This window comes from Marmota marmota, unplaced genomic scaffold (assembly GCF_001458135.2).
Source record: "Marmota marmota marmota unplaced genomic scaffold, marMar, whole genome shotgun sequence".
NCBI lineage: Eukaryota > Metazoa > Chordata > Mammalia > Rodentia > Sciuridae > Marmota > Marmota marmota.
This window is the reverse complement of record NW_026000229.1, coordinates 36,564,510-36,580,419: the sequence shown is the minus strand read 5'-3', so window position 1 is coordinate 36,580,419 and position 15,910 is coordinate 36,564,510. Positions and strand designations below refer to the sequence as shown.

Here is a 15,910-nt window from a genome sequence, read left to right as displayed (position 1 = left end):
GCTTTGTCACACCAATGAACTGTCACACTGAATCCTCCTTAGCACCCTGTGATGTACTCTTGGATCCAGTTTGCATCTTAGAAAACATATTCAGAAAGGCTAAGTCATTTGCAAAAGATCAGAGTTAGGAGCTGGAATCTAAGCAGGGCTCCTTGACTTTGAGACTATTTTCTTAGCTTGCCCTCAGTCCATCCCTTATGGCTTCTGGAATACAGCCTTCCCTCCCTCCCTTTCCCCTTGCAGAAGTGAGAGCAGCGTATTCCCAGACCAAGATACAGACCTGGGCATCTACTTCCTGGCTTACCTTGGTCAGCCTTGCTCGCTTGATGAGGTCATTGAGTTTGCGCACTGCTGCCTTCTGGGGAAGGCTCTGGATGTCTCTGAAGAGGTCCTGTGCCTCAGCCTCAAAGAGCCGACGGTTGTCTGTGTTCTGCAGAGGCTGTGCCCAGAAGGAGCCAATGTAGACGCGCAGAACCTCGGGCGTGTTGATGACCTTGCCCAGGGACCACATAAGGGCCCCATAGACCCGCATGAGCTGCTGTGTGTCCACTTGGTCAGCCTTGTTAAGGACCACACGGATCTTGTCATCCTGGCCCCGGAAGGCCTTGATGGCCTCTGAGAACTCGTCTGAGATGTCCAGTTTGTGAGCGTCAAAGAGGAGGATGATCCTATCGACCCGCTCAGCAAACCATTGCAGGACTTGGCAGAAGTCATACCCTGGATGGAGAGAGGACAAATCAGTACTCCTGGCAGCTCTGGGGGACATGGTTATAGTGCAGTTAAGGAATCCCCTTGGACTCCAGTAGCTGCCAGGGAGAAAGCCCCATCTTTAAGTTGGAAGCAGCAGAGGCTTTGTGACTTGAAAGTCATTTTGAATGGGACCCCTCTGGGCTGGATGCATCTGGTTCAGGCTGGGGATCTGGGGATCCTTTCCTGGGCTCTTGGACACTTTAATCAAGCATTACGTGCCAATAATTTCATTTGGTTCTCCTGATTCTCTGATTTTACCTAGGACACTCCTTTTGATCAACAACAAAACTGACCAACAGGCCGGTAAACCACAGGCCATGGATCAAAAGCTCTGAATTTTGCATATTTTACTTTTCTGAAAGCACCAGAGACAGAGAAGGAAGAGACCCTGGAGGCCACCTGGAATCCCACAGGGGCATCCAGCAAGCATGTAAGAGGAGGAATCACCTTCTCTTAACCCAAGTTTGTACAGTGTCAAGGAGTCAAAGGTTGGCCTGGGCAAAGTTGTGACATATTTATCATGTGGATTATTTATAGTTTAAGTGTGTTATAAATATTTTAAAAACTTATGGCTCATAGCCATCCTGTGAAATGGTCCCTTGCCAATTTCTTTCTAAAAGTGGTCAGACCCACAACAAATTCCATTGAGCCTGCTTTGGCCACCTACCAATATGCTCCAAATCAAGCAGCTAAATAAACACTTTTCAGCAGCCTTAGGTCAAGACTTTCAGGCACTTCCCCAGGGAGGCAGGTTCCCACAAGGAGCAAACAAGAGAAGGCCAGTCCCCCAGGGTTTATTTTAATCTTAGGCTGATTAGCTGCAGAACCAGCATCTCAATTTAGCCCAGCTCAGGCTGACAGGTCACCTTTCCTGATTCCTCTTCACAGGTCCCTCCTCTTTCCTTTCCTTTTTGAAAACTTTCAAACATCTATCAAAGTCTAAATAATAATATAATTAAAGCTGGTGGACCTACCATGCAATTTTCATGAATTTTGACATTCTGCCCTGTTTACTTTAGATACTTTCAATCCAGTTTACTCAGATAAAAAAATATCATAAATGGCAAGAATGAACTGGATCTTTGCTTGTCCATACAGGTAAATGTCCGAAACAACAACAAAACCAAACCCACCTAAAACAAACAAAGCAGCGTTGAGTTAAAAAATGACTTTCAGGGCTGGAGTAGTGGCTCAGGGTAGATTGCTAAACTGGCCTGTGTGAGGCCCTGGGTTTGATCCTCAGCACCACATGCAAAAAATAAAAGGTTCATTGACAACTAAAAAAATATTAAAAAAAAGTCACTTTCAAAGGGATGAATACAGTATGATAACATTCATGTAAAATGTTGAAATACAAAGCCACACTCAGCAACCAATGAGTATGTATTATGGCACAAATCCAAAAACACTGAATATGAATTTAGAATACTGGTTGGCACTGGGAAGGGAGGGAATATGGGCTCTAAGCAGATGAAGAAGTATTTAAAGGAGAATGGTCTAATTAGGGAAAATAAATGGGTCCATGAACTCAAGTTTCCATGCATTTGAAGAACAGGTGCAAGAGGAGGAATTATACACACAAACTAGCGTCAGATACTTTTTTGTAGTTGTAGATGGACAAAATATCTTTATTTTATTTGTTTATTTTTATGTGGTGCTGAGGATTGAACCTAGTGCCTTAAGCATGCTAGGCAAGCACTCTGCTGCTGAGCCTCAGCCCCAACCCCAGATACATTTTTAATAATAACAAAAATTCAGAAATGCTGAAGACTCCTGTGACCTTCCTCCTAGAGGAACCCACTGCCTTAGCATGGTGCTTAAGCTGCCAGCACATTCGAGACTTCCAGTTCTCACTTTTCACTTCTCTATTCTGTCTTCCTGTGTACTAGGCTCTGATGCCTTAGGGAGAAGGAAGACAAATGTAGTGCTCAGAATATGGGCCAGAGTTTATTCTATCTCCTTCAGCCACCAGTTTAGATAAGAAGACAAAGACTTACTGAACAGGTCACCCAATGGTATGTAAAGATTGGGAATGGAGATGTCACTCAGTTCTGTCCCTGCAAGGTCAAACTGCCTCCCAAGGTAATAGTAAGTGCTGCCATTGCGTGAGACTGACTTGTGCACTAGACAGCCCCAGATTACAGTGGCAGATCCTCAATAGAGGAACACTACTGTTTCCTGGGTACCAGGAAGATGCCTGGGACCTGTGCATTCTTCAGGACCTGCATGGAGGCTTGCTTTTCCAATAAAGATGGTTGACATATCTGTCTGATCAGATCATTCTTTCACTTGATCCCTGTGATCAGAATCATATATCTGAAGGCTCAGAAACAGATTTAAGAAATTGTTGTAATTAGGTTGTACACTGAATGGATGTGAGTTGTTTTTTGCAGAACACATTTCTGTTTGGGGGGAGGTATTCTTCCTGGGCCATAGAAGCTGATGGTGTGGAAGACAGTCCTTTGCCCCATTCCTTGGCATGGACAAGTGACCCAGAATTAAACATTCATCTCTTTCTCCCCAAGAATGAGGGTTTGAGGGAATGATGCAGAGACACAAGAAAAATCAGAATTTACCAATGGTGGGGGCAGGGGTGGGCGTGGCTGAACTGAGGGTCCAAAGGTAGTGGTTTCCTAAGCCTTTTTCTGAGGCTAGTTCTCCAGCCACCCCATGAATTCTGTGAATGACCTGATCTTCCAAAAGTTCCTTTTCTGTTTAAATTAGCCAGAATCAGCTTCTTTGATTTGCTAACAAGAACCACAATTGGTAAGTCATTTCTCCCACATTAATATTTCTGAATGTCTCTTACTTCAGTGCCAAAAAAACTTGCCACCCCAGGCAGAGAAGCCAAATTGCAGCTGTCACCTCCAGTGCTGGGCCATGCAGCTGTGCAACCCAGTACTGCATCCTCCCAGGCTGCCTTGGTTGAATGCTTGGCTGTAATATGACTCGTGTTAAACTTTAACTTAAATTTGAATAGTTAATTTAAATGTCTTTTAAAAAGGATTCCAGGCTGAGGGTGTAGCTCACTGGTAGAACACTTGTCTAGCATTTCTGAAGCTCTGGGTTTGAACCCAGTACCACAAGGAAAAAATTCCTTTCCAGTGCCACAGTAAAATCAGAAGTTATTGCGAAGAGAGCTGCTAGGTACATGTTTAAGTGAAATCATTACTTGTTTCAGGAGCAATGGCCACATGTCTCAATTTTCTTCTTTTAAAGCAACAATGAGGACTAAGAAGCACAGGTAGGCAGACCTGGGCTTTGTTTTGCTATTGAGCAGGCATAAAAGGACTGCTTGTCACACATCAGGAAACACAATCAAAGGAGAGGTCACCAGATGTCTCAAAAGAGAGCAGAGGATTCTCAAAGCCAGGAGGGGTTGGTCTGCTCATTTCCCCCCAGACATACAAAAATCACAATTACTTTTGTTACTTTGCCATTTTAGAAACTTTTGAGCACCTAGTTCAGTGGCATCATAGGCACTCACACTGCTGTGTGATGTTCACCACCATTCACGCAGCACCCCTTCACCCCCTCCACTGGAACTCTCAAGCTGTTCAACAATAACAATAACAATAATACCCCATTCCCTTCTCTCCCCAGCTGGGGTGACACCATTCTCCTTTCTGTACCTAGGAATCTGACTACTCTGGGAACCTCACAGAAGTGGGATCATATAGCATTTGTCCTTTTGTGATGGGCTGATTTCACTCAGCATGATATCCTTAAGGGTCATTCATGTTGTGGCATGTGTCAGAATTTCCTTCCCTTTTAAGGCTGAAATTAGGTCTGCTCAATAGGTCTGATTTTTTTTTCATATTTTAAATTGATGCATTATTAGTTGTGCATAATGGAGGGATTGGTGGTTACATATTCGTACAAACACATACTGTAACCATATTATTTGGCCACTATCATTCTCCAGGTTTGCTTAATTCTTATAGCATGAAGCACTTCTATTATCTGCTTTCTGGGCAGAAGGGAATGGGGTGTTATTGTTATTGCTACTGTTGAACAGCTTGAGAGTTCCAGTGGAGGGGATGAAGGGGTGCTGTGTGAATGTTGGTAAACATCACACAGCAGTGTGCATGCCTGTGATGCCACTGAACTAGGTGCTCAAAAGTAACTAAAATGGCAAAGTAACAAAGTAATTGTGAAGCACACCAAATGCTTATTTACAAAAACAATCCTGACTTAACTTCAATTATATATTAGTCTGACTGCTAAAGGAAAATAGTGGTTCAGAGGGCTCCAAGATGCTGATTCTCTAAGTTTGGTCTTGCATTAGATCAAATAAGGGGCTCGATAACATTTAGTCTCCCAGGCCCCTCCCCAGAACCAGAGAACCAGAATCCCTAGGGCTGGGCTTGGTAATCTGCAGGTTTTAGCTCCCCAAGATGGTGATGTGTGGTAAAGACAGAGGACTACTGCCTAGACTGAACAAAGGCTTGGGATGCACAGAGATGCTGACGTTCTTGTTAGCTAGCAAAACAAACATGCTTAAAGTAGTTTTCTTTTATTCGAAAAAGTTACCAATAGATAGTTAGATGGGTGCATTTCTGAATGGAGAAACCAATTTAAAAATGCTTATTTGAAGATGGATTTTAAAATTCACAAAAGCTCCTCCACCTTTGCTAGTGCTGGGTCTTGACCTGGCAAAACTTCCCCTAGAGTTCAGAGCATAGAAATCCAGTCCTGATCTTATCCATGCTTCAAATCACTTGAGTTAATCTCAAATTACATGCTACTTGACTTTAAGCTGCTTTTTCTTGTCTGTAGAATCAGACTGTTGAGAGACTACATGAGACTATGCTTTCAATTGGCTCAATACAGTGTTGACTTATAAACTTTCAGTAATGTAAGTTATTGCTATTACTCCCTGTTGGTAAAGATGGCGCCTGGAGTGCTTCTCTTCCGGGAGCTCAGGTCCGTGACTCACTGAATGGCGCGAGAACTGTCACCTCCAATCCTTGTGAATGGCTTGAACTTTGAATGGCGCACCTCCAATCCCTGAAGTGGAGCGAACTCTCAGGCAATGAAGAAGTAACAGCCCACTCACCTTGCTCCTCATCATTCTGTGTTAAGCCCATAAATATCAACACCCTGTTCTTGCTCTCTTACTCTACCCCTCTTTCTCTCTCTCTCTCTCCCTCTCTTTTCTCTCTTCCCTCTCTCCTCTACCCCCCTCCCTCTCTCTCAACCCCCTTCTTTTCTGCGACTGACAGCTACAGTCCTGCTAATAAAATCTCGGACAGGTAAACGGTTGTTTTGTCTTGTTGAGTTTATGGAGCTTTTCCACCGTTCCTTACATTCCCCACCCACACCTCAGAGGACCCAATGGTTTCCTCCCTCTTCTGAGCTCCCAGACCCCCTTGCTGTGCTTCTATTGCATCACTTCACAGTGTATTAAAATCAGATGGACTTCCTGATCTCTCTCATTAGATAATAAATTCTTCAGCCATGGGGACTGTCTTCCTCATGGTCACACAACATAGTGGTGCGCAGTGGCAGTGTTAGTTTTGGATCTAATACACCTGGGCTCCGTTATTAACTCCTTCTGTGACCTAGGATAAGCCACCTAAGTTTTCTGTGCCTTATTTACTCATCGGTGAAAAGGTGTTAATAACAGTATTCATGTACCTCATGGGGCTACAGTGTTAATAACTTAATAACTGTGAGGCATTTAGAACTGTCTGGGCACCTAGAAATCTATCTGAAATGTTATCTACTGGTCATAAAAAAAAATCTTTATATCCAGTTTCTGAGGCACAGTGTGGGTGTGGCAAATGTCTGTTGAAGGTCTCATGGCTGGGGAGAAGTATCCTCTACAGCCCGGGAAAGACAATGAACTGGGGGTAAAAGCATCCATGCAATGACGCTTAAGATAAGAGAGAGAATCTGCCCAGAAAGCAGATAATAGAAATTTATCAACTGATCAAAAATCCACTCATATTTTAAAATTATAGTAGTGCACTCCTCAAAGGCCTGGTGACCTTTCCTTTTTTGCTTGTGAGATGGATGGAGTTCTGTGTCAGTTGGTCTTAAAGATCCTGGGTTGTTCCTAAAATTAATCTATGATTCTAATCCCAGATGTCATCTGGCTTAGGGAAGTACAGTGCATACCATGCTGGCCGGGGTAACGTGGGGCATACATCTGTACCCAGGAGGATGAGAATAATGGATCTTCCCCAAGGTTCTGTTATAGAGGGAAGGCAGGTTCCTAAGAATCCTAAAGGGTAGCCACACTGTGCTAAGGTAGCCTATGAAAAGCTGACCTTGAGTTAAGATCGAAAGCCAGTGGCCCTCAGATTGTGCTGTTCAGCTGCTATTTTGCTTGGTCTATTTGTTTTTGGGGGTGTTGAGGATCAAAATTAGGGCGTTCCGATGCTAGGCAAGTGTTCTACCACTGAGCTACATCCCCAGCCTGACACAGTGTATGTAAAATGTTGAGTTGGTCTCTTTGGTCTGGACACACACTGCTCAGTTCTTACAGACAGCTCAGTCCACAGACGTACCCAGTTGGTACCGATTGCTGACAGCCTGACTCAGCCAAGCTCTGTCCTCTGAGAAGCCAACATGCTCCCACAGAGGCCTTATGGCAACTGTGCCATGTTAGTTTGTGTGTCTCCCCTGCTGGCTGTGACCTCATCGAGGGCGGGGCCTCCTTTCTCTGCTGGGTATAGCACTGGAACAATGCCACCAGGAACAGCTTCCTGAAGGACTGAATGTTTTCTGACGAAAAATGTGCTCAAAAGTCCCAGAACCAGTTTTAAACAAGCTTTGGAACACGTGTCTCTGGAAATTAGAAGTATACTAAACATCTTTTTGGAATTTAACAAGACACTTCAAAAACAAAAGTTAAAAAAAAAAGGTTAATTAATAATTATTGAATGCATAGAATGTACTTGGAATTGTCACTGAGGGACATTTATAAAACTAAGGCTGCTAGCTTTATCTATATTGGCTTCCACCTGGAAATGAGTGGAGATGCTATGCACATCTTTACTGGAAAACACTCAGCAGTAAAGAGGGATGAGATAGGGATATGGGACAACATGGATGAATCTCAGAATCAGAAATGTGCAATGTGAGGCCAGTCACCAAAGAGAGCATACTAAATGATTCCATTTCCATTAAATTCTAGAGCTAAACAAGGTGACAGAAAGCAGGTTCAGCATTGCTTGAGGTTGGGAAGGGCTGGGCTGGCTGCTAAGTGGCTTTAATAGGAGGGACCTTCTTGGGGTAAAGGAGTTTACAATTTGTCAAAACTCACCAAATTGCACAATTAAAATCAGTGCATTTTATTATATGTTAGATGTCGATAAAATTGACTTAAAAAGTAAAGCAAATAAGCAAGAAGAAAGAAAAGGACCCAAGGCTGATACACTTGTTTAAAACCTAATAATTCTGCAAACTTCAGATGGACGAGGAAGTTGAAATGTATTGGTCTAGGAGACTATGGAACTAATTGGTGTGGCTGGAGACGAATGAGGACGGAGCAAGAGCCTGGTGTATTGTTCAAAATCAGTGTTTAAGGACCATTCTAAGAAGCAACTTGAGTTGTCCACTGGAACTCTGAAGGAACGTCACTTCACAAGCATCCTGCCCTCTGGCTTAGGTGAGGACAGTGCCTCTCATGGTGACAAAATAGGAGTAAGGATGCTCTGAGTGTAGAGATTCAGTTCCAGCTAGGCAGAGTGCAAGGTGGCTGGGCACATAGAGGCCTGAATATGTGTGTACATGAAAATGTGTGGAGGATGCAGGAACCATCCCTTCAGAGCTTGACAGATTAAAAAAAAAATTTTTTTTTAGTTGTAGTTGGACACAATACCTTTATTTTATTTATTTTTATGTAGGGCTGAGGATCGAACCCAGTGTCTCACATGTGCTAGGCAAGTGCTTTACTGCTGAGCTACAACCCCAGCCCTGACCGATTTTTTTAAAAATATTTTTTTTTTAGTTGTAAGTGGACACAATACCTTTATTTTATTTACTTATATGTGGTGCTGAGGATTGAACCCAGGGCCTCACAAGTGCTAGGTGAGTGCTCTACCACTGAGCTGCAACCCCAGCCCAGCTTGACAGATTTTTAACATTTATTCATTTAATTATAGAAATTTCAACTCTTTTAGACCTCCCAGTGGAACTTTGATTAATCTGGAACAAAAAAAGAGAGATATAATCTGATTATTTAAAGTCACAGTTTCTATCTTTGCAGAGACTCAAATGCTGTGCAGCTTTGGGAGCTGGGAAAGAGAAGTTGCCCAGCGGAAGGTCCCAGCTTGGCATTCCTGGCTTCACGTTCCAGGAACAAAGGGAGGGGCAGGAAGGAAGGGGCCCTGTCCACCCAATTAGGGGTTTCCCGTCACAGTGCCTGTGGAGACCCAGGTCCCCATCCTGGCCAAAGAAAGACCCACCAGGAAATGGCATCTGGGGTTAGAATAGTTACTTACTGGCTCAGGCATAGGGCAAGGGTCTCTGAGGAAGTAAATTTGGCAGTTTATATTTTTAATAGAACAAATAAAAGAATGCCTATATTTCTCCCCAGAGCCAAGTTTCTAATTACATGAATTTAAATGAGATGTGTGTCAATAAAAGGATGTAAGACAATGGAGGACAGCCAGATCTCCCCACATGGATTGTTCCTGTTCCCTTGAGGTAAGCAAGGCCACTATTAGGACAATGCCTTAGTCCTTGCCCCAACCTTTCCTATTCATGACACCTGGTCCTATTTCCCCAGAGTCAGCGGCTCCAGTTCCATGCCAGGCACCTGTGCCTGTACCCCAGCACTCTGTTGATTTGTTTGTATGACCCTGCAGTACACCCTGTGTCCCTCTAGCACCTAGTCCAGTGAGTGTCCACATGAGGCAGGCTGCCCTTCCTGTCCCCAGGCTCCTTCCTCTTCAATCCAGCACTCAAATGGTCCCCACCCCTTCTTAGAACTCAGAGCTAATCTCCAACTCTATAACTGCTTTTTAAAAATATATATTTTTTAGTTGTAGTTGGACACAATACCTTAATTTATTTATTTTTATGTGGTGCTGAGGATTGAACCCAGGGCCTTGAATGTGCTAGGCAAGCACTACTGCTGAGCCATAATCCTAGCCCTGCCTTGACTATTTTGAGAATAAATGTTCACAGAACAAATTCTCCATGACTGTCCTCTGCCTCACTGCCTGGCCTTTTCTTAAAGCCTCTTATAGAACCCCATAAACCACACTGAGCTCTGCTGTGCCCCAGAAGCATGCTGCATGTTGGGGTCTCTACACCTCTGCCTAGACTTTTTCTTCTACCCGGATTGTTCTTCGTTCTTCTCCACTGATGACTGTCATTGTTCTGGGGCGCCTCCTTCCATCCAGCAGGACAGGACCTCCTCCTGTTTCCTCCTGATAGCTGGGGTCTGATTTCTGTTGTAGCCCTTGTGTTCCTGCCTGGCATAGCCCACCACTGGACTGGACCACAGGTAGTAAGAGGTCAGGTCTTAACCATATCTACAACCCCAAGGCTGGTTGTAGATGATTTGTATCATCTAAAAAGATTCCCTCTGATATATTCATATAGCAAAAAATGATTTTCTTTTCATAACATATGTACAATTAAGGGTATATTTGTTTAGTGATTAGAAGACACAAATTCCATGAGGGTAGAGACTCTAACCTTTATTCTGTTCATGACTATATACCCAGGATGTACCATTGAACATGGTAGGTGTTAAAGAAAAGTTGGGTTTATTCCTCCAAAAATTAAAAATGGAACTGTCATATCATATGGCAATCTCACTTCTGGGCATTTATTGCAAAGAACTGAAATAAGGATCTCAAAGAGATATCTGCTCTCCTGTGTTCACCGCAGCATTATTTACAAGCCAAGATACAGAAACAAGCGTCCATAAATGGTTGAGTGGATAAAGAAAATGTGATGTGTTCATATTATGGAATATTACTGAACCTGAAAAAGAAGGAAATTCTGAAATATGCAACAACGTAGATGAAACTCTGAGAGAACTCATAGAATCACAGTGAAATGGTGCTTGCTAGGGTCTGAGAGGGGGAAGTGGGGGTTGCTAACCAATGAGCTTGAAGTTTCAACTCTGTAAGATGAATGAGTCCTGGAGATCTGCTAAACATTGTGTCCACAGTTAGCAATGCCATATTGGACTTAAAAACTGTTAGGCTTTTTTTTTTTTTTTTTTGGGTGGGGGCGGAGAGCAGAAATAAATCGTTAAGAGGGTAGATTTCAAGTTAAATGCTCTTACCAAAATCAAATCAAATCAAATAAATTTGGTTTAATCAAGAGACTTGACTTACACAAGAAATATAACTGATTTTTAGCAAGCTAGTTAGGATGCAGTTGCTTAAATAGTTCTAGAAAACTATAAAACATGTAAACCATCTGAAATATAAAATATCTGGGATCACTCAAGTGTTTTTATATTTTCAAAAACAGCCCCTTCAGCTAACTCCAGTGGCTGCTTCAGTTGAACCATGTGGGGAGTTCCATTCTCTCCAGGTTGAGTTTTCCCTGCAACTGGAAAAAGCTATCTCTGAACATTTTATCATGGTTGAGAGAAATATGATGGCCAAAAATAAACAACCGCATTCCTGCACTGCCCCAGAGCTTCTTCATACCACCTGTCATGAGGTCCTTGCTGGAATGATCCCCGGTTTACCGAGATGGAAACAGACCAGAGAGGCTAAGTAACTTCCCCAAGGTACACAGCCCTTTTTCAGGGTAGCCAAGATTCAAACCCAGGGACTCTCATCTGAGAGCCTGTGCTTTCATTCATTGCATGGTGCCATGAAGAAACTGGGATGGTGGAATTGGTTTTTATTTTCTTCTTTTTGATGTGTGGCTTTCTAAGTATTCTATGATGAAAATGTTATTTTTGTAAAAAGAAAAAAAAACATATTTTGCAATACACTTGCAATATGCTACTGGGTCAACATGACTGAGATTGCTCCTTTTCTTTTATACTGTGTTTTCAGGGATGGGGGCGGGAGGGGTGTCTGGATTTCCAGCACTTTCCAGACAGAAGCTGTGCTTGGTGTGTCTGTCACCACCCTGATAGTGAAGCGGTATCTTTGCAACTATGCAGCCCCCCCTTCCACCACCAGCCCCAGGGAAGAGGCAGCCCCCAATCTGCTGTACTTTTCAGAGCAGTGGGACAAGCTCATGGTACCACTGAGGACAGAATGAATGAGTGGTTTTGCTCTACCTCCCTCTTTTCTCCAGCCTGCGCCTCTTCCCCACTGGACCCAGCACAGTTGTGGAGGAGAGGGGTGTCCAGACTCCCCGTGTGGGGACAGGCTGACACTCAACCCTGTCTGCCTGAGAGACCCAGTGAGACTGTGAACCTGCCCAGGGAGGAGAGAAAGGCCTCCACAGAAGGTCCCCTGAGTTCCTCGCCTTTGGGGGGTACTCAGTGTGAATTCACCTCGAAATTCTCAGTGGGTAATGGCTAGCTCTTAGAGAACGCAACCAGCTATAAAAAAACAGAAAACAAAACCCCTGCACTTACTAGCCTTTGCTATTTCACTGTACCTGGCCTGAGAGGGGGTTAGCCCCTGCCAGACTTAATTTTAGACAAAAACAAGGACCAGATGTAACAGGGAATGGGCTCTGTGCTTCCCCTCTGCCTCCTTCTCCCACTCCAAGGCTGCATAAATCAATTTTTCTGTGCCTGTTTCCTTATAAAATAAACAAGCCGACCTCATAGCCTGAACCTCCTTCCTCTGGGGAGGTTGTGAGGATAGTGGTAGGACAGGTGTGTGGGGAGCAGGTGGTCCACAGCATCACACCACAGACATGGGGACAGAGGAAGGTTCTCAGGAATATGTATGTTGTTTAATGAACTCTGTTGCTTCTGGTTGTCTGACCAAGTGAAAGGAAAAGTGGGTTTCTTATCTCATTTCCTTTTTCAGATTAAAAATTAGGTTAAGAAGCAGGCCCATTTAAAGAGGACTGGGTCTCATGAAAATCAAAGGGAGATCAAAAGGAAAAAGGAAAGGGACTAGGGGGAGGGAGGAAAGAGGGAAAGGGGAAATACTGGGGAATGATCTGGCCTAATTATATTGTTATATTGTGTACCCATACAAATATGTAACAACAAATCCCATCATTATATACAACTATAATGCCCCAATAAAAATATAGAAAAAATAAAGAGAACTAGGTGCTGGAAAAAAGGCAACAATGTTATATGACATTTTAGGCTCTTTGCTGGAGAGGAAAGTTGGTAAAAATCCACCAAGAAGCTGGGTGTGGTGGTACACCCCTGTAATCCCAGTGGCTCAGGAGACTGAGGCAGGAGCATCACAAGTTCAAAGCCAGCCTCAGCAATGGTGAGGTGCTAAGCAACTCAGTGAGACCCTGTCTCTAAATAAAATACAAAATAGGGCTGGGGATGTGGCTCAGTAGTCGAGTGCCCCTGAGTTCAATCCCTGATGATAAAAAAAAAAAAAAAAAAAATATCCATCAAGAAACACCTACATGTCCCAGAGACTGGCCCAACCATTTCATTTTGCTGGGCCTTGATTTCTACATCTATAAGATGAATAAGATGATCAATAAGGATTCTTAAGTTATAGCTGTATAAGGTGGTTCTGAATAGGAAACTTCTCTGAAAAGTCAGATTCTTAGGAAAGTTGCTTGGCATGGTGATTCACACCTGTAATCCCAGTGACTCAGGAGGCTGCGGCAGGATGATCGCAAGTTCTAGGTCAGTACTGGCAACTTAATGAGACCCTGTCTCAAAATAAAAAATAAAATGTGCTGGGGATATGCCTCAGTGGTAAAGTGCCTCAGGTTCAATCCCCAGTACTCTCCTACCTCTGCCTGTGTAAAAAAAACAAAAACAAAAACAAAAACACACACAAACACACACAAACATACACACACACACACACACACGTATCTCAGGAAAGTCAATGTAGCTCAATATAATAGAGATATAACTAGTTGCAGGAATAAAATAAGAATGTAAAACCTTCAGGAAGCTACAGGAATACTGAATGATTAACTCTAAATAAGAAAACTATTAAGTAAAAAGTTTCATTTTATTATAGTTCTTCCACTGGGTTCATTGGCTACAGCATGTGGGCCAATTAGAAAATCCCTGAATGTTTCTATGTGGGTAAATAGCTGCCCCATAAGTTTAATTCACTTTTCATCCAATCCTAAACAACTCTATACTGAAAAAAAAATCACCAAAGTAAGGGTCAAAGGATGCTTATGAAATCATTGAATTCAACTTTCTAATATTGTATCAGAATTAATAGAATCCAGGAATCAAGTGTCACACACATGGAAATTACCCATTCCTCATTTTTCAAGTGGGCTTTGTGTACATCAGGCAAGAAAGCCTTATACAATACATCTATAAATCAGACACAGTCAGCTTGGCAAACATTACTTATACACAATTTTCTTGAGGCAAAATGCCAAGGATATCAGACTCCACCCAAATGTGATAAGGCCAAGCACTGTCAAATAAGGCCTTGACCCTGACAGCAGGTCTTGTCATTTTGAGTTGCGGAAGGGCAAAAAGACAATGTTTCCTCAAGCCACAATTTTCTGAAGAGAGATGGGAAAGCAAGATGACAACTGTGGGATCAACAAAGGGCTTTAAGGCAACTTCTGACCCCGAATACCTGCCCAGTCTTGTCCCTGGGCCTGTCCTTGCATGAGAGCTCTGGGAGCATGTGGACATCAGCCAGCCACCAAGCCCAGCTCCAGCAACTAAGTTATCAGTCACTGGCTTATGAAGCCAAAGTATTACTCAGAGGTGGTTATTTCTGGGTCTATATCACAGATGGAGAGACAGATCAAGTCAGTGGGGACCATGTGAGTCCACACTGGGCTCTATATTAAAAAAATGACTGACTTATTTTACAAAGTGAAGTCCATGTAGTCACTAATAGTACTTTAACTTGGTCAAATGCCTCCAAAGAAGAAATACTTTTAAAAGAGTCATCAACACTAAAAATCAATCTAACACATAAACGGTGAGAAATGAAAATTAGAATCATAAGGAGATGCTGTTCATTTATTAGATTAGCAAAGATAAAAGAAAGAAAACCAGAAATTCCCTGTGCTTGAGGTTTATGGAAACAAGAACATTCTGTCCACTGGTGGGGTGTGAACAGGTACACTTTATATAAGTATATATATATATATATATATATATATATATATATGTATGTATATACACACACATAAAATATATATATGTATATATATATGTATATATATACCCACACATACCAGTATATATATATATGTATATACACACACATAAAATATATGTGTGTATATAGATATATTTTTAAGTTGTTGATAGACATTTATTTATTTATTTAATTTATTTATATGCAGTGCTGAGAATCAAACCCAGTACCTCACACATGCCAGACAAGTGCACTACCACTGAGCCCAAGCCCCACCCCCAAACAGGTGCACTTTTGAGAGCAGCATTTTGACACTAGCTAATACCATCAATAGACAGCTTTGGTTGTCTTTGGTTGAGCAATTCCACTTCTTAGAATGTATATTATGGCTACATTTACACAATGTCTTGGTTGGTCCCTATTTCGTTTATTTTTATTTTATTTTATTTTTTAATATTTATTTAGTTGTAGATGAACATACAGTATCTTTATTTATTTTTATGTGGTACTGAGGATCGAACCCAGTGCCTCACACATTCGAGGCAAGCACTTTACCACTGAGCTACAGTCCCAGCCACTCGTTTATGTTTTTAGCTGACAAAAAACTACACATATTTATCTTGTACAACATGTTTTGAAATACATATACATTGTGGACTGGTTAAGGTGGCCAATGAACATATTACTTCACATACTTATTTTTGGTGGTGAGATCACTTAAAATCTACTCTCTTGTATTTTCAAGATACATTACATGCCAACTGTATATTCTTACATTGTACATGCAAAACTGTCTATATTGATTGTGGCACTGTTCGTGACAAAAATATTAGAAATGGTTTGCATGTCATCTGTGGAAAGCAAAACAGCTGCTGTGTGCATACTTGTAATCCCAATGACTTGGGAAACTGAGGCAGGAGGATCATGAGTTTGAGACCAGCCTCTGCAACTTAGCAAGACCCTGTCTCAAAATCAAACATAAAAAGGGCTTGATC

General features: G+C 42.4%; 1 protein-coding gene across 1 annotated transcript in view; it reads right to left on the bottom strand.

The window, feature by feature from the left end:
- The window catches only part of Ehd4 (EH domain containing 4), a 90,001-nt gene that overhangs the window by 23,130 nt on the left and 50,961 nt on the right, over positions 1–15,910 (bottom strand). Inside the window, exon 4 of the mRNA XM_015480781.2 lies at positions 305–717. Coding sequence (XP_015336267.1) covers positions 305–717 — 413 coding nt within the window. The remainder of the gene's footprint in view (positions 1–304; positions 718–15,910) is intronic.